The 27,716-nt window shown below is 38.7% G+C and overlaps 1 protein-coding gene and 1 long non-coding RNA gene across 2 annotated transcripts; one reads left to right on the top strand and one right to left on the bottom strand.

Moving 5' to 3' along the window:
• Positions 1 to 43: 43 nt before the first annotated feature.
• Positions 44 to 4,701, bottom strand: LOC112572647. The gene is made up of 2 exons (XR_003101042.1): positions 4,577 to 4,701; positions 44 to 295 (listed from the first exon to the last, which is right to left on the bottom strand). It is a non-coding gene; the product is annotated as an uncharacterized LOC112572647 (long non-coding RNA).
• On the top strand, positions 4,642 to 26,563 carry LOC112572643 (inhibitor of nuclear factor kappa-B kinase subunit epsilon-like). Its single transcript, XM_025252410.1, is given in 16 exon segments — positions 4,642 to 4,780; positions 15,014 to 16,369; positions 19,162 to 19,302; positions 19,842 to 19,971; positions 20,517 to 20,607; positions 21,018 to 21,108; positions 21,233 to 21,345; positions 21,347 to 21,388; positions 21,766 to 21,876; positions 22,259 to 22,438; positions 22,803 to 23,014; positions 23,392 to 23,542; positions 23,855 to 24,044; positions 25,630 to 25,753; positions 26,043 to 26,162; positions 26,462 to 26,563. Coding segments are annotated over 14 exon segments (1,728 nt in total). The 5' UTR covers positions 4,642 to 4,780; positions 15,014 to 16,252; the 3' UTR covers positions 26,078 to 26,162; positions 26,462 to 26,563.
• The last annotated feature ends 1,153 nt before the right edge of the window (positions 26,564 to 27,716 follow it).

Here is a 27,716-nt window from a genome sequence, read left to right as displayed (position 1 = left end):
TTACCGTGCTCTACTTTCACACCTGAACACTCAAGCAGAGTCGTTGCTGGTCACCAGAGGATATTTTATGTTTATGTCTATATTGTGGGTCACAACCTGCTTCCTGTTTGACGACCAGTCAGCGAGCAGTTCACTGTTTACAGTCGAGCGAAACACAACTTCCCGAACACCACATCTGTTCACTGGAGTAGGACCACACAGGGGCAGATAAGGTCCACACTCCCCTGGCGATTGCACAGGGCTTTGGTCCCTTGTCGTCTGTTTTCAGCGCAGATATGTGGGTATGTGGTCAAATCTGAAGGTGACAAATTGTAATATATATATATAAAATATATGTATATCCGTCCTTCCACACTTTAGTATCATGTTGTGCGTTTTAAGGAGAAAAGTTGTAATGAGAGAAAAAAATTAGTTTTTGGAAACAAACCCTGATGTTCTTTTGCTATATTTTTTTTTATCTCAAGAGAAACAATTTGACATACGCAACCTGATATTTTTTTAATTATTTCACTGCATGAAGAAAACGATACATCATCAATTTATTAATCAACCTTGCTGTGCTTTAACATTTTCGGAGCAAGAAGGAACAAAATTGCTATGTACCAATTTTACTATAATTCAATAATTTCATAGAATGAGGGGACAGAAAGACGCATGCTTAACTATACTATAACATTAAGATAAACTCTGTTATAATCTCTAATTTCTACGTGTAACTGTCCTGTTCTGGATAGAAATGGAATTTTTTTCCCAGCCATTGATTAAGTTTATCTAATATTAAGAATTCATTCTGTTATCGCGCATGCCAAAATTGTTGACCTTTGGCATTATCAGAATGCAATCAAACTTAATTCTAACATAATAAAATATAGACATTTATATAAAATAATACAAATTTTCATGTTTGTCTTCCAAAACAGTTTCGAGTGGGCGCTTGCTTAATAAACTGCCCACGAATCTGTTTTCGTCTGGTCTCTCTCTCTTTCCTCCCCTAATCCTTAGTGATCAGCCTAATCAGGTTTGATAAATTACACTTTTTAAGAGAACATCTGTTGTTTCTGAAATTATCCCAGATGTCGCCTAATCTGTTATCAGGACATTTATTTTTGGCCTGATGTTTAATTTTATTAGTCAGTTGGAGATTGTCTCGGGGAAAACCCCGATAACCGTGAGAGTGATGCCTTGCTTCCTGATCAGCTTCACTATAGTTTGTGAAAGGTGATTGAGCTCCACCCCAACTCAGATTTCAGTGTGCTAGATTATCCATCTGGGCCATAATACACTTTACACTTTCGTAAAAGTATTATTAAACTATTATTTTTTAGAGCATCGTTTGATATTCTTGGAGTTATTATTAAAATTAACGAGTATCATTTTTTTTTAATCAAAACTCACTCTTGTGCTAGCTTCTGATATCTATGTCCTGTTTTTACTTAGCTTAATCAGTATTAGTTATGAGAAACAGGTAGCATCATTTATTAGTATAACTAAATATTTTATCGTTTAATATTAACAGCGTTCGTATTTATTAAAATTAATGAGTATCACATTTTTTTCAGTAATCACACTTGTACTAGCTTCTAATATATGTATGTATTTAGATATATCTCTTTTCTCTTCCCTGTGTATTCGGTACATGACATTGTAAGAATGGTCTCTTTGATCTCATTTAGTTTCTTACTGATAATTCCTCAAGTGTATAAAGCCTTCATCATCAAAACTTAATAAATAAATTTTAAAAATTGAAATAAATAAATAAATCCCCAAACAATGGGAGAGATTTAAGACAGCTTGTCCGTCAACCGAGAGCTTGGAAAGCTAAAGGGAGAAGATGTCATGACCTTTTCCCATGCCATGGCTATCATTTCTTCATTCCTCTTGTGTCCAACATCTCTAGTTACACTTCCTTGATATGCTTTTAGCTCACTTTCACAACTGATTACAAATTTAAGTTTGAACATATTTTTATGGCTATTGTGTGTCAGCTCAGATGTATTTAGAGGCGCCACTGTAGCTGGGCGATGTTCATGAGACTGCATCTGGACAAGAGAAACCATAGCAACACGAGGATGCTTATTGCCTCACTGATTGTTTGTGGGGGGAAATTTTTTCCTCCCATGTACTACTAGACATGAAGATTAGTTTAAGTTAGTCCTTGTTACTCCTCGAGGAGCATAAAGCCGCATGAAGATTAAAAAGACTCTTAAACCAACGGTTAATTACAGGAAAAAACTTGTTTTCTTTTGACTAGATGTCACTCTGCTCTTATCGCAGAAGGATGTCTTAAAAAAATGAGCTCAGTTGTAGGTTGTGTAGAGCTGAAAAAAAGGACATATTAAACAAAGTTTTTCCTGTCATAGTCACCTGTCCTAACCCATGCTCGAAGCGTCCCATCACCGTGGTTCGTCACACTCGTCGGGTTGTGCTCGCAGATTATTTCTCGTACTCGAGGCGAAGCAACCGGAAGAACTTCAACGGTTTACTGGCAACGTACAGGGCACAGAGAAAATTACTTATCAACTGGTTTATTTTTAAAAGAAGCAGCTACAATTTCTCGTTCTTCCACTACTAAGTGCTGCTGTTGTCACCACTGGCTCGATGACGTCACTTCCGTGTCGAGTAACCCTGTAACGTTCATTGATTCTGCGATAGCTGCACGTTTCCTGATGAGTGGGTACTGACACCGAACACTCACGTCACACCCACCCGGTGTCGGCAGAGCTCACTCGCTACACCTGGATGACACTGGTGCAGAAAGCGACACCTGTACACCTTGTACAGCAAGAGGCGTGAACACAACTAGAACAGAAACACAGTGAAGGCAGGTTGCTTGTAACAGCAGGATACATGGATACAGGATAGCTAGTATGACTGATGGGATACCTGACGACAGCTAGTGTAGCTAGTGACTACTGGATACAGCCGACATACCTGTGGCATGTCTCTAGACAACGGGTTCTATGGCAACGGTTAGTGTCCTCTTTGCTGATCCAAACTATGAACATTATTGAGCTTCGGGCGACTTGGCAGGTAACTTAAGCAAATACAAAACTTGTTGTTTCGATTTGGTTGCTGTTTGGCAGACTTCTTAGTCAAAGTGAAGTTGTAATTCAACTTATTGCTTGTATGTAATTTGTAATCTTGTATGTAACGGTGCTTTTTACTATGCTAGCATTACTGTAGAAATGTCACTGGATTCTTCTTTTATCTCTATCTCCATAACTTCCTAGTTGATTCTTTCTGTTTGTATAAGCTTCCTCGTGTGTGTGTGTGGACGAGAGAGAACCTCCTTTCTGTAGATGCTGATCTGGCAAGTCAGTGTGTCGAGGGTTACAACGGATATGACGATAGGTCGAGTGAGGTTGGTGAACTGTGGGGTTAGGTCGTCTGACAGGTCAACTCTTTGCCGCCAGTGTGAATGTGTTTTCTCTCATTACTATTCCAGCCTTTTACTTGTTTGTTTGTTTTGAATGCTTTTATGAGAGGTACACGCCGGGGAACCTTTGGTCGTCTGGATCGGTCGATTTCAAATGGGAAGAGCGTATATGCGTCCTTCGATCTCTTGCCAGGCAAGATCACGTGGCAGATCACGCGCCAGAAAGAGTCACATGGCAAGTGCTTTTGAAAAACTGTCATGTGATAGAGCCAAGCCCGACTGGCACAGCGGGAAGGTTTAGAATTGATATCAATCATGAATTATGCAGGGAGGGATATGAATGAAGGACGAAGCACATCTGACTCGAACCACGCGCGTTCGGCCATTTCTTCGTTTTCAGTGACTTCCTGTAATCATTTACTATTTCTAGGTTTAAAAAAAAGCTTCTTAAATGTGTGAAAGATAGCATACCTTATTTCTCTTGGTGTTTTTGAGAGGTGTGTACATTAAGTAGGCAGCGATGCACGGTTTGTCAACTCTTTATTCCCGATGACCAGAATATCCTCCAGCCTGGCACTGCCCTCTGTCGACTATCGTTTTTTTTAAAAAAAATAGGTTTGATATTTTTTAACGTTGTTCGTTTTTGTTAGCATCTTTGTTAGCGTGAATGTCTGATTGTTTTAGTAGATTGAATTTATTGTAGTATATTATCACTGATGTTTGAAATACATTCCATTACAGCATGGCTACTGACATTTGATCATCAAGTATCATTGATTCGTTTCTTTATTATAGTTATTTCTGCTAGAACATCTACTACTGGAACTCCTCTCTTCTGCAATTTCAAGATATAAGTTGCAAGAAAGAGATAAGAGATTAAATAAACCATTATCCAGTTAAGAGGCGACCGTTATGCGCATGCGCACTCAGTCTGCACATCAGAGCGGTCGCACTTCGTTTTTTTTTAAAAACATGCTGGAAAAGTTTGTGTGAGAGATCAAACAAAAGTACTAAAGATCTAATAAACAAATCAGTTAAAAAAGTAAGGATCGCAGATAAGAGATAAGAGGATGACAATAAAGAAAATAAAGGATAAAATAAATAATCAGAACGCACTACGGGTTTTCTTGTAACAGCAAGAATAAATTGCTTAGCGTGCACAGACCATTACTAGCTACCTACTACCTGCATTTCTCTTACCTGTCACCTGCAAATAATTGGAATTCTTTCCTTTCTTACAGGCCAACGCCATCCTGAAGACCAGCGAACCTTGCAGAACACCCGGGTCACCCGACTCAGCGATCGTGTCGGCGGACATATTGCCTGAAATCCGAGAATTATTTTACCTGACTTTCCTGCATTCAGTGCACCCGTATGAGCCACTAAAACACTGAAGCCACCCAGGTGAGTTGCTTTGTATTAACCTACACAGTGAAGGTATTTTGTCCGATATCCAGTGCATGTACTGTTAGTGGTTAAAGCAGGAACGAGGGTACAGTCTGTTAGTCAGTCTGTCACTCACCTTTACTGAAACATACGGAAATAAAGATAATGGTAGAGATGTTCATTGCTGCGTTAAAAACTGTCGCAACGGTAAATAATAATAAAAAAAAAATAAATGAGGTTGTCTGCTTTCCGTATGGTAAATGCCTAAAAATTTGAGAATAGATGAAAAGTGTGGTTCTAAATAATACGAAGAAACGAAGAAAGAAGTTCGTACAACAACACGGGATAAATATTTTTTTAAATGCCGCCTGTCCTGTCAGCTGTATGCTAATATTACACCTGTAGGTATAAATGTTAAAGAAAGGATACAAAGGTTACTGACGAGCAAAACAATTTTAGTGTAAGCTTCAATATTTTTGTCAAGCTTAAAGAAAAGTACCGCACTATATAAGATGAGTGTCACAGCATCAGACATGGATTCCGAAATAACAATTGGCGGGGAGAGCCTTATAGGTGTCGCACAATACATTTTATTTTAACAGGAACAACTTGCAAAAAAAAAAAAAAAAAAAAAAAAAAAAAGAAAGTTTGCAGAGCGATGTTCTGCTTACTGCCTTTAAATGTCATTTAATGTGCATGCCAAATCATACAATAAAGGTAAAGGTCGGCTGTGACCTTTTTCAGGTCTTAAGACCGACAGTTTGTGCTTTACCAATGTTTTGGGTAGATGTCCCGTGTTAAAAAGAAATTAAGTTCCTTTTAAACTCTGACCGACTTCTTCTGGCCGACCGTTTGCCCTGTATTGCGCAACTTTCTGTAGAAATAATAAGGACATTTTGAAAAAATGTCTTTAATCCTCTCACCTAAGGCATTGTCCCAAAGTAGACGATCGCGTCGACCCAGGTTCAAAGCACGAATCGCGAGCCAGTGATACAAGTGGTTATTGAGGTCAAATATTACCAGCAGAACTATACCTTGTTGATATTGAATATGTATCTAGGTGTTCGGTTGAGACGACACATGTGTCGCTGCTGGGCATTCATCTAGCCTGAGCCTGGGTCGAGTCGACTTTGGGTGTTGGGACAATGCGACACGGGAGGAGGAAATAATCATGGCAGGGTCGACTCGACTGGGGCGGGAGGTCGATATGGCTCGGTTTATGTTGTTTAGGATATAAATTAGGATATAAATGACATGATGTAGTTCGTTGTCCTCTCTTTGCCAGCGCGCATCAGCCGAGTGTGATTCACTACACGACCTGCCACTGAAGTCACGTGTTTATTAAATAATATTCTTGTGACTAACTGTTTGTGGTCTACACCAGCTTATCACGTTTAAAAATATATATAGCACTTGTTTGTTTATCAGCGCAATGACGGCGGAATAATTAAGCATGAGTGAATAGAAATTTCACAAGCAAGAACACGCCATTAAATTGCGAGTACATACATTTCGCTGGTTTTTTTAAAATGTACAAAGCACACTTAGAAGTCATTGATTGGTCATCGAGGTCTGTGAATGTTTACTGCTTAAGGAAATGTATATTTTGAAGCTTGTGTGAGGTGCAAACACTAGCGATCTTATTATTGAGCATTTGCGATAATTCCTTTAATCTTATAGCTTTTCTACCCGAGAACACTGATTATGTCACTCAGAAGCTGGGTGTTTGTTTATACCTGATGTATGTTGGGCTGTTTCATATCCCTTGTTTTTCTTTTCATTGCTTCAGCTTAAAAAAAAACAAAACAAACACTTTTCAATTGAAGGTGGCAGTCGGTACTTTCTTTCTCTCTCTCTTCCATCCTTCAACACCCCTCTCGCTTCTCACCTTTTCTTATTTTCGCATTAAACTGAAATAAAACGTGCAGACTATTTGGCAACGTGTTCCCACAGCAATAACCCAAATCCGGTTTGGTTTAAGATCGTGTTCACCTGTGTCACAAGCTGCTGTTGTTCAGAAGCAAAAACAACGAGAAATTGTTGTGATCGCTGTTTATCGTTCGTGTGAGATTGCAGTTTGATATGAAGCACTCGTCTTATCAAGTGCTCGGCAAACCAACCAAAGTTGCAATATACTTTTTTTTCATTTACAGTGGAATTGTCTGAAGTAACGGTTATGAAGGTTGGCGGTGGATGATGGTTGTAACGGTGTCTGCTGTATGACCATCATGAGAGTTCCTACTCTTACTGCCAACAGTAAAAATCCACGACTGCACTTTCCACATGACCCCCAACTTCTGTGTTTACTCTGGTGACTGTAACTAAAACAATGTTGCCACAAATTTTTTTTTTTTTTTTAACCACAAGAGGAATATCCGGTCTCACAGACCTTTCCTAATTGCTGTACCACTATCATGTGGTCTTGTTTATGCTCATTCATTATGAAAACTCCCTATAGTAGGGTGGTATACCGAAACAATCCGCTTTGACGAAATGGGTGTCGGGTGGAGTGAGTGCAGCTCAGTGCAAGACCAGCAAAGGTCCAACGTGTGTCGTCCTGTCTATTGGCAGATGTTCCCATCTCCCACTGACTAACATTCACAATGTAATCATGTACCTTTAGGTCTGAGTTGTTGATCTCGTTCTGTGCTTTGTAATATGTTTAGTAACTCAAGAACACAGGAGGGGGGGGGGAAGGTATTTGGGGAACAATATCATGCACTGTGCTAGTAACCAGTCATTCGAGAAAATAGATTGCTCCCTGTTGGACCTTTAAGGTGTCAGCTGTCAGCTAAAGGACAGTATTTTATGAATATCTCAGATGACTGCTTCGCGCTAACCATCCTACTACCGCCTCGGCACCTGGCCCCAGATCCTTCTCGCAGTGAACGACTGACCAATCGTGTGTTAGAAATCACTCCAGTAGAAGGCCGGATTTGAAATACACCACAAATATGAAAAAAGGTGCAAATCAGGGCGAGTCATGTGAGAACTGCAGAGCTTATTAAAGACCAACCTGAATGGATTGCGGTTTTTTGCAGATATGGGTAGATATATATAAAATGTATCTGTAAACCTAACCTGTAAATGTCAGCCTCCAAAACCCACTCGTTAATTAATTATCCTGCTACGATTCGCACCTGCGATCAACGAGCACCGTAACAGTGTACTAAGTCATGTTCAGGTTGGTCTTTAAGTGTCAAGGCAGTTTCTCCAACATTTCTTCAAACAGCAAGGTCATTGGCATCAGAGAGACTGAATAATCTTCATCAATAAATTGGTCCATAGTCATAAGTGGAAATATAATTATTTTATCAATGAAATTTAAACATCTTTTAAACATTCTTAAAAGAACATGTGAGTATATGGTTGTTATATATTATTTATATAGTTATAACTATTACCACCTACAAAAAGTTTTTAAAAACTCATATAACAGAACTAAACTCAGAAAAATATCAAATACAGTATTATCGTCCCAGAGTTTGGGAAGACCATCTTGTGCGAAGTTGAACGCAATCGTTTGAACAATATGAATAAAAAGTTAGCGCTCATGTATGCCTTTAATTCTTTGTCTCTCAAAGGCTGTCACGTGGCAACACCTACGTGTTTCTCACTGACATACGTTCATCTTGTGAACGAACACTTACTGTACAGCAGCGATGGCGTGCAGACAGGTCGCTTTGTGCATCCGTGTGAATTAAGATATTAATAGCTCTAACGAGCAACTATATTATTGCCAATATTATAAAAAAAACGCGAAGGGAGGAGACTGTGATGGGGGGAAGAGTGAGAGGGCATTGACACAAGCAGTCGATGTGCAGAGGCTTGATTGATAAGGAGGCACGATCCGGCTGTAATGAAAAAAAAAATTAATGATTTAAATTAGTAAATTAACAATTAGCCTGAAAGTGAAACAGGAGAACTAAAAGAGGAATTGGCGCTTTGTATGTTGGGGGCCTGAGGCTTCTCGGTGCCAAGAGTTCACATGGACTATGTTTTTTTTCAGTCTCCATAGTTCGAGAGAGCTTTCACTCGTCTTTTTAGGTCATATATATATATGTGCAAGCACACCGAGCTGTTTGAACGACATATTTGGAAGATGGCTTCATATTATTTCTATCATAACCATGTACCTTCCTCCATTGCTGTACTCCTGCACTTCATCTTTATGCTGTTCACTGTCCACTGGCTGTTATCTTTCATTTATCATTAATGGTCTGTGACGAGTGCGATCTATCTTGGATGCTGCACGTTATAAGTTCTTATTATTATTATATCGGGCGTGTAGGTTAGGGGAGGTCACTGTGATTTAACCCCGATCTTGACAAACGAGCGTAGACGTCACGTGACCCATGCCAGAACTCATGAATACATACGCAAGCATACCAATTCACCCACACACTATTGGAGGAGAACATGGAAAGTTTTAAGAAACGTTTTGAAGGAAGAAAGAGTCGGTTTCCGGTGAATATGAAGTGGAGTTCATTCTGGGTAAGAGAGAGGGGAGAGCTAAGGGTATATCACGGCAAGGCAGCTAACCCTGTAGACAGATGCCACATGCAGAGAAAGATCCGGGTAAAGAACCAGAGACAGCAAGGAACGCGGACCAAATGTAAAAAGTCTGGTCTTAGGAATGCAAATCCTGATGGGGAGCAGAAAAAGAGCGGAGAAAACGAGGTGGTGTGTAGGTATGAAATGAGTTGGACAGGTAAGTGGAGGGACACTTGTAGCAGAGGATGTTGACTTTATATATGTTTAGAAACTGAATAACAATGGAGTGTAAGTAGTTGTGTGATCACTTTAATTCGAGCAAAGTTGTTTTGAGCACGCTGGAGAAAATGGGTAGTAGAGTCAGGAAGACAAGCAAGAAGAAAGTTGTAGTCGATGTGAAAGAGGACAAGAGAGATAGCAAGCTTAGTGGTAACATCTTGTTTTCAACACATCTGCTTATGACATCAAAACCGTTCTCTATGTCTACACCACCACTAAAATAGCAACTGTCGAGCTCTTCATTCTGCGAACTTAACTCTGATGCCAAAGTGTGCCGAGTGAGTGCAGAGCAAACGGTTCACAGGCTAAGGCAATAAACTTTCACGAGAAAACTGTGAATGCGTTTTCTCCACCCTTTCCGGAAAGGAAAAGTGCATGGCATTCTCATTTTAATATCATTTCTGCTAAATTGACCTACTAAACTTTTACCTTTTGCAAAGAGAACGTTGAGTTGAATGGCAACTGACTGTGCACCTGTTGTTGGTTTATTTGTTTTAACGAAACAGTTCCTGAAAATATCATTTGAATGCCTTGTTAGATATCAGCGATCCCCCTCCCCCCAAAAATTAAGGAAAATATTCGGCAGTTAAGAAGTATTAGCAGTGGTTCAAAAATTTCGCTTTTCTTGTTACAGTTTTGGTGAAAGAATGTAAATTCTTTCCCCCCCGCATACATGATGTATGGAGAAGGGTAGGAGGAGGAGGAGGAGCAGGGGTTGAGGTTGGTAGGTACATGTCGAAGGACCGTTGTATGAGTTCCTGTATGAAAGAAGATATAAGTAAGTGAGAGCGAGAAATACCACCTGGTAGGACCGTGTCGGGTTGTTGGTCTTTGGACCGTGTCGCGCTAGCAACCTTTGGACCGTCTTAACTGATTGTGACAAACAGAATTTCAATACGTCCTTATACGTCCCCGTAGTTGGCCGCGGTCAAGGGGTCAAACTCGCTTGTGTTCAAAGCTAAAGGTCGGGCAAAGAGCCGAACCGTCAAAATACCTCGACGTCCAGTTGTTTTGACAAATCTATATTTGCAGTGTATTGACCAACAAATTTTATTTATCATGTTGACGAACTTTTCGTTGTTCACAATATTCGCCTCAAAACCGTTGGTTTCCTGTAACCTTCAACTTTGCACTAAGCCAAACCTTTGATGACAGTTAATAAACGCCTTAATGAAAGGAAAAAACCCACAACTCGCCCTCAAGAAATTAAAGTCCACGGCGTCGAAGGCAATCGACATAAATTTTCCAGCTCCTGATATCCCGTCTCTTGCTTGATGACCTTTTCGTGAAACTCTTTCCGAGAAACCGTATTTTTCCCCGCTGAACTCAATCCCCTCTTGTATATATACCATAATGAAGGTTGTTCAACTCAGGGCTGCTTCTGCAGGTCAAAGGGTGGACGTGCAAGCTTCTTAATGGCGCCTGTTCTCAGCCCTGTACTCACGGTAAGCCACTTAGTCTTATCATTCGACATCGAATATTCGTGCTGTTTGCTTGGAGATGTGGATTGCTGTCAGTCCGGGGACATGGTTCTTGTCCGTGTCTCGTGCGGTCAGCAATGGCCGACCTATCAGTATGAAGTAGAATTTCAATTTTCTTGTATTTATTTCCTTAATTCAATTGTATTTGACTTCGCAGTCTAAATGTTAACACCAAGATGAAGGGGTGTCAACATATGGGACTTCAGTCTCGACCTTTTGCTTTGAATCCAGAATAAAGTTGATATATTATTGCTGCAGATCATTGGTGAGTTGCATCTACCTGTCACGAACGTGAAAAATGAAGGAATAAAAAAATATTCATTCTTCGATTGGCATTCATGTCTACTGGTGTTTTAATCAGTTGATTCGCTAGAGCTAATACCGTGGGTTCGTCTTCCAAATGTAATTCTATCACAACACAAAGTGTTATTAAAAGCTGTAAATAAAAATGGAAAATCGCGAAGTCATAATTCTTTATGATTTCTGTACAGCTTTCGATGGAGATGAAGAGCCAGTTTCCCAACTTCGCAAGTAGACCACAAACATCTTTATACTGTTTACCAGGTGCCGTTCTTGTCTGCCAGAGGCATCTACACCTTTCGATGCTGTTCAGACTAAAAAGCCATTGTGAGGACCGTTGCAGGTCTTGCGAGGTCTTCTGGAAAGTAGTTGGACTATTGCCGTGAGAACTCACGTTAAGGCGATGGAATAATTAAAACAAATAATTAAAAATAATGATGTTTATTTATACAGCGCGGTTCCCGCCATCAAAAAGTTGTGTATCAGTATGATGATGACATACACGAACTTACGGCAAGGCCCACAGATCGTCAAATGTTTTTTCAACATTTATTTCTTTCTCTCTCTGACGTACACAAGAGCAGACATTGTGGAAGACACAAGAGTATCCGGAGAAAACTGCCGATGATTAGCCGTGTAAACAGGTGACATACGTGTCGTAACTGCAGTTCGAGCCCAGTGTGTTGTCCCGAGCTTTAACCGCTTTGCCACCGTCACTCAGACAGCGTGAACTTTGCTGTTAAAAGTTCGAGCACGGAAATCATCACCGTCCTGCCTTAAACATCATTAGAAAACGTACATCTAATATTTCACAGTAATCTGGTTGTTTCCTTTATCACCATTCAGTTGTTGTTTGAAATAATGTTTTTATTGACTACTTGTGTCAACTCTCGCGATGCACTTCTGCAAGTCTCTCCCTCGCTTTTTTTTTTCGGAAATAACACCACCATGGACCGCCCTTCAGGGTTTCTCAGAAATGAAAGCCCATTGCTTTGATGATAGATATTCTGTTGCTCTTCAACCCCATTAGGGGCAGGCAAGCACACCCAGGGTAAGATAGTAGCTAAACGGTTTACGGTTCAGAGTCCGACAACTCATCGCTTCACCTGGTGCGGGGTGGATGATGCGAGGACACGGTAGGGCTCGAACTTTACTTGCTGGCCTTAACCTTCGTATCCGGGCAAAAATAAGGAAGATCATTTGACCATGTTTTCCAGCATTTTTCATTTAACGGTCATGTAAAGATTTTGGTCAAACAAACCTAATCAGACGTTAAAACGAGCCGTTAATGTGACAGACATCGAATATGTTTGGCGAATGTTTATGTCTGTCGTGTAAATATGGAAAATATGTCGACGTGTGCCGCTGTGGCAAAGTTTGAACCATTAAGAAAGCGAGAGGAGAATGAGAGTTCATTCTTTCGCTGAACCCCTTTCCCGCTCTCTCTCTCTCTCTGAAGACCGCTCTCGAAGCGTCTGGGACTGGGGACGTTATGACGTCATTGACCATCTTCAGCCTTGTAACCTCTCCATAGCTTGTGTAACGGCCAAGGCCTACTAAGACAACGTACTCCAGTCGCTTTTCAGTTTGAAAATTTAAGGCCGTGCAAATTGCTTTTTCTAATGAATGAATACAGCTCAGTACAAGATACCTTTCCGAATAATCCGAAATATGTCAACCTCATGACGTCACGTTTGTCCATAGACACCTATCAACATATGTTCTCGTCTCGGGACACCCTCTGTACGTGATATCTGTCTGCAGATCTTGGCGTCGGGGGTTTCTTTCGGCTTCTCTGGTTTCCTCCCCCTACCACCTCCCCCGTAGTACGAAAGCACCTCAAGGTAGAATCACTTTCCTACTAAATAAACCAACCAAACCAAGAACTCATTACTTTTAAACCTACGGAGCAAAAGAAGAAAAAAAGGACGAATTATTTAGTTATAACTACTGATTTATGCGGTGCCCATGCATTTATTCTCACTGACCGTAGGGCAAGTAATACAAATTTGTGAATTAATTTCCTCATATTTTTTCTTTGTGATTTTATGGGATGCGAACAACTGGCTATCGTCCAAGTATCGATCATACAAAGTAAAGTTGCTGGGATGTGGATGTTTGTCTGGACACTGTTTGGCAAACTTCCTGCATATTACAGAATCAGTTCAGGTCGATTTAAAGATAAAGGGAAAACCATGGAATGTCATACAAGCATAGCAGTCCCTGCCACAGATCCTCAATGTTAGTGGCGTAGTGCTAGGCTTTGGGGTAGACAAACTCCATACTACCAGTCAACGACGCTCACATTTTTGCCTCAGTATACGATCATTTTTTGTAGGGGTTGCTGATCCACCCCGCCAACTTTTGCCTCACTGATTCCTGCGCCACTGTTTTTAGAATCATTTTAAAATGTCAGATGAAGGCATTTAAATAAAACTTTTAAAACATGTCTTCTATCAGTCAAAACATTCATTCTATGGCAGATGAAATTCTAGTTGTGTTTCTATTGACAAAACATTAAAATTTGACAACAACAATGATGCAGCTTTTATTTAAGATCGAGTTTCAGAACCTGGGTTTTTCATACACTCCAGGCAAAAAGTTGAAGGTTTTTTTAAGAGCACTTATAGAAAAATAAATATGCTGGTCATATGATCACAAATGAAACAGCTTTAGTCTGTGATGAGTGACACGTTGTTTATGAATGTCAAACGACGTTTGGTTTTCACACAATATCTAATGCAATGAGAACTCTCACCTAAAATAGCTTACATTGTCACGTCTCAGATGCCAAATCGTTTACGTTTTGTGGTCTGAAGTTGTCTTTCCGTGATGTGGAGCTTTCTCACGTCGTATTTACGTCTACGTCCGTGTCTACGCCATGGAAACGCATGGCTCAGGGGAAGTAACTGGCGGGAGGTAAAAACCAAAATGGCGGCCACGGTTTGTTCTTTGTGAGATCAATGTATGATGACCCCAGACACCAGAGATACACCGCGTGTTAGACATTCGCTTTTACGCAGAAGGTATTGTTGTGGTTGTTAGTTTTTTCTGAACACTTTCCTTGGTATTTTGATGACTGATGTGGATCGAGTCGCTGTGACTTCCCACCTGGCTTTCCCCTTTGCTCCTTGTCAACACGCTCCCCGCTGGTACAGTGTGTGTGTGTACTCGGGGGAGGTAGAGGGGATAGGGTGTGTGTTTAATTTATCTGACACTTTAAAAACAAACGTCTTTATAGCAGTTTTCTATTGTGAATATTCTGAGCACAATTCACAACTGTGGACTGTTGAAGTGGCTGTGTTGAAAATATTGCTCCATATTGTATTCTGTATCTATTTGCATTATTATTGCCTAGGGTCTCGTTTTCTCATCAATTTGATCTAGTTGCAGCGAAATTTCTGGGTATAATTTGAAACGTTTGAAATTGTTGTCATTCATCTATAAAAGATGCGTCAATACCTCATTATTTCTAAGTACCTACGTGATGTTCTAATATAAAATTATTATCAAAGTGTTTATTTATCTGTTTATTTATTTCTTCGACCTCCACTTTTTCTGCCTCATAAAGTGTATGGCTATGTTCTGAGCTTTACATTGGAAAGAAAGCTAGCACTGCTGTTAAAATTGTTAATTGTCAGAAATTCTTGTGGGCAATATTGTCTTTAATTACCTTGTTTCTTTCTTTTGGTTTCAGGTCTAAATGCCATATTCCAAGGTGCTTTATTGCCAAGTCTTGATACTGGGTTTTTCTCTGCCATACCTTGAAGAGCGTCATTTTATAGCAGACCACGGATAAACCTTTCTATTGATATTATTTGCTGAGATAACTAGATTCACCACTAGTTATATTCACTGTACATTGGTTGTGGTGGAATCTATCAGCGAAATCTTCAGACCATAAAATTAATTTTCATTGTCGTTTTATTTCATCGATGATCAGCAAACCTGTCTTTGGCATCACGTGCACACATGTTCTTTTTTCCTTTTGCTATTATTAGATTTTTTCTGATTACAAGAAAATCCTGATGCAGCTGTTCAGACATTCATATTTATTCTTTGAATTTGCTCTTGATAAGGATTCTGTAATTTTAATCAAACTTTTGCTTTCCTTTGCACAAAAAAAGTTTGTCATTGTTTAAGGTGAGACTTTTTCAACAAAACACTTTAAAACTGTTAAAGTTGTCTGTGACATCAGGAAACTTTATATCGCCTTAAAGAAACTTGAGTTATGCTGTAGAAATTTAATGTAAATATTACATGCTTGCTGTTAACAGACCAGTTTTTTTTTAATTTTATATTTTGTAGTCTAGATAGACTTCAGCTGAGCAGTTCTGACTTGGTGTAGTGGATGTAAATATTAACATTGCAGCTAACACCAGATCTAAAGTAAGAACAACGAAAGTTTTCTCCTAGTTGTGCTTGGCTTTGATGTCAAAAGCCAGTGTAAGATCAGATCCATTATGGCAGTGAGTTGTGTCGATTGTTCTTACTATAATTATTGTGAGAAATTGTCAGGTGCAGGCTGCCAAAGCTGTAGCTTGTATTAGGTAATAAGTGGTTGTGAAGGAACCAGATGACTGCTGCTTTCAGTGACAAGAATTTGTGTGCAAAACTCAGAACAGTGACTTGCTTAATAAGCACTAGAGCATTTGAGACAAGAGGTTTGTGAGAACTGTCATCATTGTTCTGCAGTCTCCAGGTTCTAACAAATTCTTCAACTTCAAAGACTTTCATCCCAGAGACTTTATGTCTGCCTTACCAGTGCTAAAAGGAATTTTACAATCCAGCCAGAACTACATGTGGAATACAGCTGACTGTTTGGGTTGAAGCACCACAACAGTTGCTTTCTTAAGAAGAGAAAAGATCATCATTATTAAGCATATCGCATACTAACAAATTGTTCAACCACGAAGACGTTAGTCCTAGAAACTTTATGTCTGCCTTCCCAGTACTAAAGGGAATTTTGCAATCCAGCCAAAACTACACGTGGAATACAGCTGACTGTTTGGGTCGAGGTGCCACAGCAGTTGTTTACTTAGGAAGAGAGAAGGTAAGTTGTTTACTTTTAGTGTATATATATATGTAAATGTATAATTTTAAAATAATGTATATACACTAATAATAATTAGTACAGTTTGCAAGAAACAGTATGTATCAAGAATAGATTTTGTATTTTACAATTTTACAACAAAAGTGGTAAATATCAAGAACCTGCTATACATGATCCGTCCACATCAAGAACCTTTACTTAAGCTGAAATTTGTGCAAAATAGCAAACCTCATTCTTATATACCTATATATTTCCTATACATACTTTTATATTGCGCAGTTTTTTTTATAAATTAGGTAAACAAAGACTCTAGAAACTAAAAGAGCAGACATAGCAAGAGCACAAATTCTTTTTTCCCTAATTAACATAAAACAAAGAAACAAGTTTTAGGTGAGCAACTTCTTATAAATGACAATGGTTGAAACGGACAAAGGAGCTAGGTATAAGCAAAAGAAGGATTCATAGTACTCAGAGCAAGAAACAACACGATGAGTCAAGAGGCAGGGAAAAATATGCTGAATCAAAAATAGCATGGATTTAATGCACAAGTTCAATATTTGTTTTTTTAATTATTTTTCAGTTTTTTTAAACATTTGGCAGTCACATATGTATTATAAGTTTGTGTGTGCTGGGGCCTTACTGTACTTGTAAAGAGCATTTTTAGTGCTTTCGACAGTGGTGTAACAGTTATGTGATTAGAGTAAAAATACAGAAAGCTGGCCCTGGGAATCCACCCATCTTTCACAGCCTTTTACTCCCTGCTACATCCTGTAATGTTGAGGTAATTAGAGAAGGATGGGGAAATTAGATGATATTGTTTATGTTACTGGTTTTATGTGTCTGCTGCCTACAAATAATACAAGGACCATCTGTCTAAGGTGTAAAGTGTTGTGGAATGCAGCAGGCTTGTTTCCTTGAGGAAATATTTGTATTGCAAAGATTTCAGTTGGGCAGCGCCCTGCTCCCCCATCCCTTTAACTAACCTCTTCATCCTCAGTGTGATAAATTTATTAGTCTCTTCCAGACCATAAGTAATCCTTAGAATAAGGGAGTAATTCCTTGTTAGTCTGTAGTTTTCCTCCAGTTAATAGGTTGTGTAAACAAGTAATCCTATTATCATAATATAGTGGCTGCTTTACAGTGTTAGTTCTGAATCCCAGTCACATGATATTGTCCTTATTGAAGTTTTTCTTTTAGACGTTGAAAGAATGGGTCACAAAGAAGGAAGGAAGCAACAGGTCACCTGGATCTGACCAGATGATAGCACAACCCAAATTGGGATGTAAAAATCAAAATAGTATTCAAATGTGAAAATTACAGATCATGAGTATTTGCAATGACACATTGTAAGAAAACTAGAATGAGCTTATTTTCTTTTCCTTTAAGGGGTGTGGGTGGACTCATTTTATTTTACAAACCATTTTTTTTTTAGTAAACCAGCTTAATAGAAGTCATACCTTCCCTGTTTTTATTTTGAAAGATATTTCTCTTTATAAACCCATATTTAAAAATTGACTACAATTGCCTTCAGTTTTTTTTCTTTGAAATATTTTCCCAAGGATGCATACTTTACAGATAACTGCATGGTCAAAGTGCAGGCAGCTTGGATTTTATTTTTTTGTGCTGTGACAGATGTGGGCTAGGCCACATTCATTCAGTTGAATTCATTGGGTTTTCCCGAAACAACAAGCATTGCATTCCTATCCTGCTAACTGACCCGTTATAAGTCAGTATTAAGGTGCAGTCGCTCCTGGTATGAAAAGTGTGTCACAATGATTTATTTTAATCCATAGCTTACACATCAAGATGTGTGTCGCAATTCCCACTTGGTTGTGATTAGAGCTGAAAGCAAGGACATGGCTCAGTGCTCTTACTTTTGTGTGCTTAGTGATGAATATTTTATCAGCATTGCACAAGAGAGCGGAAAACCCAAACTCACTTTTTAAAGTAGCTCCTTTTTTTTTTTAGCCTTTTTCCTGTATTCAGCATTTCAGAAAATTGATGGCTTCAAGAGTTCCTACCATTTTAGGTACATGGAAGGAAAGTCCAGGATAATGTGGGCCAGCGACAATTTGTCCTGAAACTTGTTGAAGAGAAAGCAAATTAATAAATAAACGTCTTATTTTGGTTTGTTTGAGCAAAGGGATCTAGAGAGGATGAATTGATAAAATTCCTTCCTTCAATCAGTTCAAGAATTATACACTAGAAGGAAGTATCTGAAACTGAGCTAAAAGCCAGGCATACAATCTGAGACCCTAGTTTTAAGCTGAGACCAGATGAGCAATGGGGACAGTTTTGAAAAAAAAAAATCAGTTTACCTTTAGTGATGTGTGGTAAACGAGGGTTAGCTTTAAACTTTTTACATGTATGAAAGCAAAATGCTACCTAAAAGACATGAAAGTTTGGTTAATCACACCAGTATGCTGTCAAATTATTTTGTTTTAGCATGTGTTTGTGTTTGGCCATTTTCTCCTGTCCTTCCTCCTCAATACACAGATAATTTACACTTTATCTGCTGTTGGCTTTAAGTACGACTGTCTCAGTAATCTACACTTTATCTATAGTTTGTCTTTTGTGGGACTGTTACAGTTATGATATGCAAGTCTGTGGATATATTCTTTTATTTTCAAAAATTAACTTCTGGCATTTACTAAGGGAGGGGTGTGGAAAGAGAGCTTGGCTAGTAGTGAGGTGGTCCTTGGCTGTTGGAATGAGGAGGGAGAAAATTATTTATCTGAATTTTTTATTGATAAATCACTCATATTGTTTTATTTTTTTAATTTTAAAACCAGAGCAATGGAAAAGTTGTGGCAGTCAAAGTATTCCATGAGCACTTACGTATAGGCCAGAGTGGAGAAGACCTGAGAGAACTGGAACTGCTGCGGCGCCTCAATCATGAAAACATCATCACCCTCCATGCCATCGAACATGAGGTCAGCAGAAGTTCCACACTCTACATTTAGTCCTTATCACAGACAGCTTACTTTGTCATGTCATTTAAGAAAGCCACAAGTCAGTTTAATTTCAGATCAGGTCATTTTATGCTTTTATTTTGTAATTAGTATGAGTTCCATTTTGAGGTTTCTCATGCTTGCAAACCAGTTGGTTGCTGGGTATTTGCATTTGCGCATCATGGAAGAATGTAATAAACCTTTTACAACAGCAGTTAAGTTAAACTAAAATTGTATTCACATGGTAGAAAACAAGTTAATTCAACTAATGCCAGGTTTATATAAAGTTCATATGGGACAATAGTGTCAGCTGAAAAAGTCAGTTTGGAAGCTGACCTTTGTCTAAGTGAGGCATTGCCATGCAATTGATGTATTTTTGCTATATAATGAGAAGAATGAAAGAAAAATATGATGTTTTAAGAAAATATTTAAAAATATATATACAGAAAAAGATTTGTTTATATCTTACTTTGACTGCATTTGCTTGGATGTGTTGTGTTGAAATGGTAATACATTGGCAGTTCCAGGCAAAGCGTATCGTGCTGGTCATGGAGTACTGCGAAGGGGGATCACTCTACCACATGCTTGACCAGCCCCAATACCAGTTTGGGCTGCCTGAAGATCTCTTCCTCCTTGTACTTTTCCATGTTGGTAGGTTAACAAAGAAGTTGTTTGGAGAGGGCTTTGATTCTCAACCACTGACCCCCCCACCACCACCTTTGGTCTTCTACCATGTAGCACTGTCTTTGATAATGTCATTTACTGTTCCCTAATATCAGGTTTATATTGTCATTTACCATTAGCATTTTTTAGAGGACTCTAGAGTCAGATGTAATAAAGTGCCTTCTAAACATTGTCATCACCTTCCACCTGTTACGGGCACCCTGGTGGCACATTAGCACCTATACAGCAAAGGTTGGCTGCCCTGGGTTCATTTCTTGTCTTGGCGTGCTGTTCTTTTCTACGTGTGGCATCTGTTTGTCTTGCTATGATATAACCTTAGTTGCTGGCTTGGCATAAAACTCCAATTCCCCCCCTTCCACGTCTTACACACATAGCTCAACAGTTAATAGTCCAAGATCATGCTGCGTGTATTTTCATTCATAATTATATCTTATATAATTTTTATTCTTGTATTTACAACTTAATTTGTGAACATATCAGAGACATAATTAATTTTCTTTATAAATTTGCAGCTGCGGGAATGCTATATTTGCGAAAATCTGGTGTCATCCATCGAGACATTAAACCGGGTAATATCATGCGCTACCTCACAGATGATGGAAAGTACGTTGTACCACCGGCACCTCTCAGTGTAAAATTTAAAGCAAGATAAACTATATCAAGATTTTAGTGTGTAAATTGAGTGTGTAGTGTATAGATTTGTGAATTCTTTACCACTGGGCTTTTATAATCACTTTTTAAAATGTGGCTATATTATCGGTGGTAGATATATAACACTTGGTCATTGTGTTTTTACTTCTCTCTCAAAACTGTACTTATAAATGAAGATTGGTTTATGTATGGGAGATTTGTTTCCACTAAATATAAAAATAATGTATGTGTGTGAGAGAGAGAGAGAGAGAGCGCATTGAGTGACTTAGAGTTCTGATAATGTTAATTTTGTGAAGCCTGTTACAACTCTTTCACTCCTGATTCCTATTGTCTCACACTTTCACTGTTCATTGTCTTTACAGTTCCATCTTCAAGCTCACAGACTTCGGAGCAGCCCGTGACCTTAGTGATGAGGAAAACTTCACATCTCTGTATGGCACAGAGGAATATCTGGTAAAAATTCGTTGTTTCTTAGTTGCATTTGATTGTTGATGTAATTGTGGCAGGTATCTTCAAGGAGATATTTTCCCACCTGCACAACATTTGAAGTTAATTTGTAGGGATATCCTTTGTGCAGCACCCAGGCATGTATCAGAGGGCAGTGCTGCGGCTGCCAACAAGTCAGCAGTTTGATGCCCGGGTGGATCTGTGGAGCCTTGGCGTCACTTTCTATCATGTGCAACAGGACAGCTCCATTCCAACCATACGGTGGCCGTAGTAACAGAGAGACCATGTAAGTGTTTTTCTGAGATTCTCTCTCATCTTCACTTCCTTTTGTTTTCTATTCAAGGATAACTCCAGATATTTGGAACTTTTAAGCTGATCGTAATTAGTACATGCTCATCTACTCAGGATTGCAGACCATTAGTTTTCAGCATACAACCTATGTCCTAAATTTTGCCATCTCATGAAAGCTCAGAAAGTGATTTCAACCCAAAAATGTGTCACCTCACCAAAAATGCATATGTGATTGCTGTGGGACAAGTAGTTAATAGTTTTAAATGACTTTACCTTCCTCTAATGGATCCAAGTGCCTCAGACCATATTACAATAATGTTGCTGACTTTGCATTTTAAGAAAAGAAATTGTTCTCATGTGCTTGTGTTTTAGGTATCGTATCATCACACAGAAAGAGAGCGGTGTTATCTCAGGTCAGCAGCATTTTGAGGAGGGTCCTATTCACTGGAGCAGGGAATTGCCTAATACCTGTCAGCTCTCTAGGTTAGAAGACTAGTTACTCTTCTTAATTCCGATAGATTTTTTTTGAGGAGACTGTAATTGGGATGTACACCTATATATGTCAAGAGTTTTTGACTGTGTCACACAAGACCTCCAAATGTTTATTGTCATTCAGCTTTGTTTCAAATATACTGATGCATACTATAAACAAAATCAGAGATAAAATCAAATCTCATCAGAACAATTATAAAAGTTTCAACCATAAATTTAAAAACAATATAAACCATAACCTTTGTTCCTTTAAATATTCTTAATGAGGCTTATATAGATCATATTTAATATGCTCACATCAGTTCCTGGCTGTTAACCCACCCTCCTTAATCATTCTTGCTCCCAAAATGTGATATCATTATTTGTTTTGCAGTGGCTTGCGGCACATAATTACACCTCTTCTTGCGGGCTTGATGGAACCAGACACTTCTCGGATGCTTTCATATGAACAGTTCTTTGGCATCGTTGACAAAGTGCGGTCCCACACCAAGCTTACCATCTTTCATTACACATCAGCTACACTTCTCACCCTCTATGTTGATCCCAAATGGACGTGAGTCTTAGTAGGCCTGACTTTGCATTCTTCGCAAATGACTAGCTCATTAAGCCTGCATTCACATTAATTGTATCAATTACTTGAACAGACTATTTTCATAGATATATATAGTTCTCTGCATACACATGAAGTTTAAGCAATGATGTTGTGAAATACATCATGTGAAGAATTGCATATACAGGAAAGTGCTATGGATGGGTTTTTTAAACTTCCATGAACTTTAATGAATAGGTAGCATATTTTTAGCAAGTATAATACCATTTATGGGCATATACCCTTAATGTAATAAATGCCTGCAAGTTAAAAAAATTATTCTTCTGGTTATTGGGTCATCTTTCTGATGCTTTTGTCTGTTTGCCAGTTTATCAGGGCTGCAGGATTCTCTGGCTTCCATGACGGACTTGCATGCAGCTCAGCAGCTGCTTCTGGTAGGAGGTCATACACTGGAAGAAGTTGTTCTTGCTACCACTGAGATTGCTCAGTTTCCGATGCATGTCCAGAGCTCTATAATCTACCTCTATCCTTGTGAAATGGTAACTTCAGAAGTTCCCCACCTGCAACAGCCAGAGATACGTAAGTAGCTGTGCTTAAATACATGTAGGGTGGGAACAGGTGAAGGGCTGGTGTGTACTGATTCTGAAAGTTGGCTGGGGGGAGATGAAGCATTTTTGCAGAGATGCAGACAACATAAACACAACACAACATATACACCGCACAGCACACAACACATAAAACATGCCTTTTTGCTGCTACTGTTACTGATACTGCTGCTGTTGGTGATAATTTCTGCTGTGTCTTGCCTTATAAGATGTGTTCAGTGAAAAAGTAAGCAAGTTACAGCCTGGCTTGGAAATGAGTTCCAACGTGGTTAGTTTTCCATTTCTTTGTATGCCACAGTACTGCTAGTTTACAGGCTTTGCATAACAAAAGTGTTTTATTATGCCTTTCAGCTCCATTCCCTGAATTTCTCAACATTATTGACATAGACAAGGATTCTCGACTTGCCCTCAACTGCCTGGCCCGAGGTCACTTGATTAAGTTGCACACGCAGACTACTACACAGCAGCAAAACTGTTTGATAGAGGGTCAGCTGAACCTCAGGTAAGTAGTTCTGATGTATTTTATTTGACAGGCTTGCATTTACTTCTGTAGCATGTTCAAGGGAGGTGTAAAAAAGTTATGTTAAAAACACCTATTACATTTTTTCATGAAATTTCTAGGAAGAAAGTATGAGTCACATTCTTGCATCTCCTCTCCTCAAAAAAAAAAACAAAAAAAAATACTGAAAGAATTAAAGAAAAGGCTCTCCTGCTGTTAGTCTTCTCTCAAATAATTTTTTGTATTTGCATGATTAAGTGACTGATTCACTATTGGATTAAGTGGATGGTTCACCATTACTTTCTCTGTGTGCAGGATGTACATAGACTCTCGTCTTAGAGCAACAGCTGATGCCCAGCAGCAGATGCAGCAATTGGTTGCTGAATCCAAAAAACGCTTTGACATGTTCTACTCTTGTGTCTTCTCCCTGCAAACATTAAGCACCGTCCTCAGTCGCTCAGATTCCTACTTTCGAGACATCTTAAATGACGAAACACTACGCAAAGTCAGTTTGATTTCCTTTAGTTTTCAAAATATCTATGCCTAAGGATAGATTATTGAAAAGATAAATAATATCCTACATTTCTAAAGCATGTATGATGTAATATGCCTATGGTGGTACAAACTGGGTAGACTCCTTATAAGTTCTTAGAATTTTGTACATTTTGGGGGTTGTGGGATGGCCTTATAAGTGCCAAAATAAGTGGCTTTTCTTTTTAAGTGTTCTTTGTGTAAAGTGTTTACATTATTCTTCTTGTGCTCCATGGTTCCAAAAAAACTCATAGTCCTGTGAGAATCTAGGGGACATAACTTGTTATTGTTTTTGAAGGCCAAACTACTGTCTCACATAAAAGAATGGGTCAGACTTAGGGAGAGGGTACTTGACAGGCCAGACTATAGTGATTAGCAAACCATAATGAATAGAGTAACCGTCACCGCATGCACTCCATCTCCCTTCTCCAGGTAAAACCTTTCTTTTTTGCTATAAACATAGATGCGATTAATCCATCATGAGCAAAAAGATGGACCCGGGAGGGAACATATAATTCTGAATGAATGGGAGGGGACGAACAGTGAAAAAAGTAAAAGATGAATTGAATCTGGTAAGGAGGAAGAACTACAGGAAGACAGTTCAAACAATTGCATTGGTCCAAGTTTTGAACCAGTGGGCTGGGAACTTTAGATATTATAAAATAAAAAGCAGTGTGATGTAGATTAGACCATACTTCAGTCGCAAAAACATTTTGGCACCCACCTGTGCATAAGGAATAAGTCTGATTTGCATGCATGGACAGTAGTGATAGGACAGAAGACTTTTCAAGGGAACAAACTTGGGCAGTTTTTTAATGTAAGTGCCAAGGAAGTCATATATCCTGTAAAGTTGAAACGTACAGTTTCCAACATATGATTAAAAGAAAAAAGATTACAAAGGGTGGACATTGGAAAAAAAACATGGGAAAAAAAGACAAAAGCACATTGAATTTTGCAATGAATCTTTGAATATTGTTTCCATGGCCAAAGCTAGTTTAAAGTTCACATGACTACACAAAGCCACAGGAATAATGAGAAGCCTTATAGAGCTGAAACTTACTTCTTTAAACCCGATAAGAAAATGGCTAATAAAACTGTGCCCCAGGTTATACCTTCCTTCTTTAATCTATAACCTGTCATACAGTGAAATATGAATGACAGATGAGCTGTAGTTGGTTTTTTTTCTGCACGCTTTGAAAATGTCCTTGATTGGTCCTTATAATAGGTTTCTAGGTCCTTAAAATGTCATTCTTCTTCTTCTTGTTCCTATTCACCAGTGGAGCATAGGGCCACAACTACACCACAGATTTATGTTGTATTTGCAGTTTCTGTAGCATGGTTGTTTTACATGGTGGGGTTGCTAGCCCCCGCCCAACCCTCCTCCTCCATCTGGACTTGGGACCAGCAGGTTCCCCGGGGGTTCAAGGTGCAGTTTAAAATGTCTTTAGAAGGTCCTTATTTTCAGTGTGGTAAGACCTGGGTGAACCCTTTGATAACTGTTTTACTCTTTTACAGTCTCTTAATGTTGACTGTCATCAGCAGTGTCATTATTTGTTTAGGTGCATGTGAAGGCCGAAGAGAGAAGCGATGAGATTCATCGTTACCGTCGTGGACTGCAGGAAAGGTTGATGAGGCCCGACACCATGCCTCCAGCTGGGGAGATCTGTGTAACAAACACGCATGGTAAACACATATGAAAATGAACAAAAGAGAGAGTGTGCACAAATGTTTGTAAGAATAATGCTACATACTTATTTTGGTTAAAAGGAAAAGATTCAGGAGACTTGCTAATAGCAACAAACCTTTTTTTTATGGACTAAGTTTTATTTCAAATTCTATTCTCTTAACATTTTGTTCTTACCAGTGTATTTTATCCAATAATTTTCTGAAATTGACAATTAGTTTTGTTTATGTGTGGAGTGTGGTGTGTGTGTGCATTCATTCATATATATGTGCATGTGTGTCATTGCAGCACTTCTAAGGTTGAACATCATTTGTCAGTCATAAGCAACATCCAGAACCGTTTCCGTCGGGACAAAAGTGTTAAGAATCAGATGACATCACATGATGAAAACATTCACAGATTTGAAAGGTGCCTCCTATCTCTTATCTCTTTGTTACTATTTGAAAAAGATTGTCTTCTAGTGACACTGATTTTGATACTTTCAGCATTGTAACTAGAATCATGGTAACTAGTTCAAAAAGAAACTTTAAGAGTTTGGTATTTCCTAATGAAAACCTTTCGTAAGAGCCATGCGTTATTAAGGCATCATTACTTCCATTTCAAAAGTTTCAAAACCAAACTTTTAAACTAGATGGCTGGTACATAAACCTACTTCATACTGTAACATTTTGCTTACCTGATGCCATTCTTGGATTTTCATTTTAAAGGCAGAAACTACAAGAACACTGCATGCAAATGCTGTCCATTTTGACTGGTCACTGTATACCAACCAGAGACCGTCTGCATGGTCAAGCTTTTGGTTTTGTGGGGTACAGTGATTTTGAGTGATTTTTTTAATCAAAGAAAAATCTGCCACTGTCCAAGAGTGGTCAGAAAGAAAGCTTTTTATTCACAATGATAGTGTGGATGAGTCTTAAAAGTTACCTTGGAATGCATGTGCAGGAAGCAGTTTTGAATAAAAGCAGTAAACATAAATGGAAAGAAATTGTAAAAAATTGTTCAGTCTACTTTTTAATGATATTTTACATTACTAATTACTAATATTTATTATTAAAAGTGGTGCCAGATTAAAAAAATCATGAATCATGTTGTATGTCCCAGAATGCTTCTCAAGGCACTGAGTCGAGTCATCAAAGTAGAGAAGAACATCGAGAGTGTTATCAACTGTCAGCAGCTTTTGAGTTCTCGCCTTGACAAGGTATTGGAGGGAAAGACAGACAGAAAGCTGACATGAAATCTTAATGGAGATAAATCTTGAAAGCATCTTTGACACATTTCTTGTCAACTGAAAAAAATATTGCCATAAAAAGATCTTTTTTCAAGAGGTAAAATTTACATTTAAGATTTATTTCATTTGTGCCACATAAAAAGGGGAACACGTTGCTTGTTTTGCTGGTTAGATCCAAGCAAGATGCAAAGAAGAAGTATATCAACTGCAAAAGCAAATCCCCACTGGGAAAACCTCAGAGGGCTTGCCTGAGTCAAAAGATGAAGGACTTGGTACTTCCCATCATATACCAGGGTCGACCTCATCGCAGGTGGTAGATGTCTCATCACCAGGCGATGAGTTGGGTCCAGAGAGCATCTCATTAAGAGCTGAGTAAGCCTCTGTATAATTCATTTGACCATTTTTAATCAGAGATGAAAGATCTCTTTTGTGGATTAAAATAGAATAAATTTCAAGGTAAGCCTACTTACTACTTACAAAATAAACTACTGGCTTATACCATCCCATCTCAGATTGGTCCAGCATGCTGAAGTTTCAGTTGCGGAGACAATGCAGTATAGTTTTTATTTTCCTTTTTTTCAATGCTAGGTTCCAGTCACTAAAAGCAGAAAGTCAAGAGCTCTGGGAGTTACTAGAAGGAAATCTTCAAATTGTGAAGCGGTAAGAATCGCACTTTTTTTTTATTAGCATCTGGTAAAATTATGAGAATGTGATAAGAATGCATTAGAGTTTGG

Source organism: Pomacea canaliculata, linkage group LG9, assembly GCF_003073045.1.
Source record: "Pomacea canaliculata isolate SZHN2017 linkage group LG9, ASM307304v1, whole genome shotgun sequence".
Classification (NCBI taxonomy): domain Eukaryota; kingdom Metazoa; phylum Mollusca; class Gastropoda; order Architaenioglossa; family Ampullariidae; genus Pomacea; species Pomacea canaliculata.
Note: the sequence above shows the minus strand (reverse complement) of the source record. Positions and strands in the feature narration are given on the sequence as shown.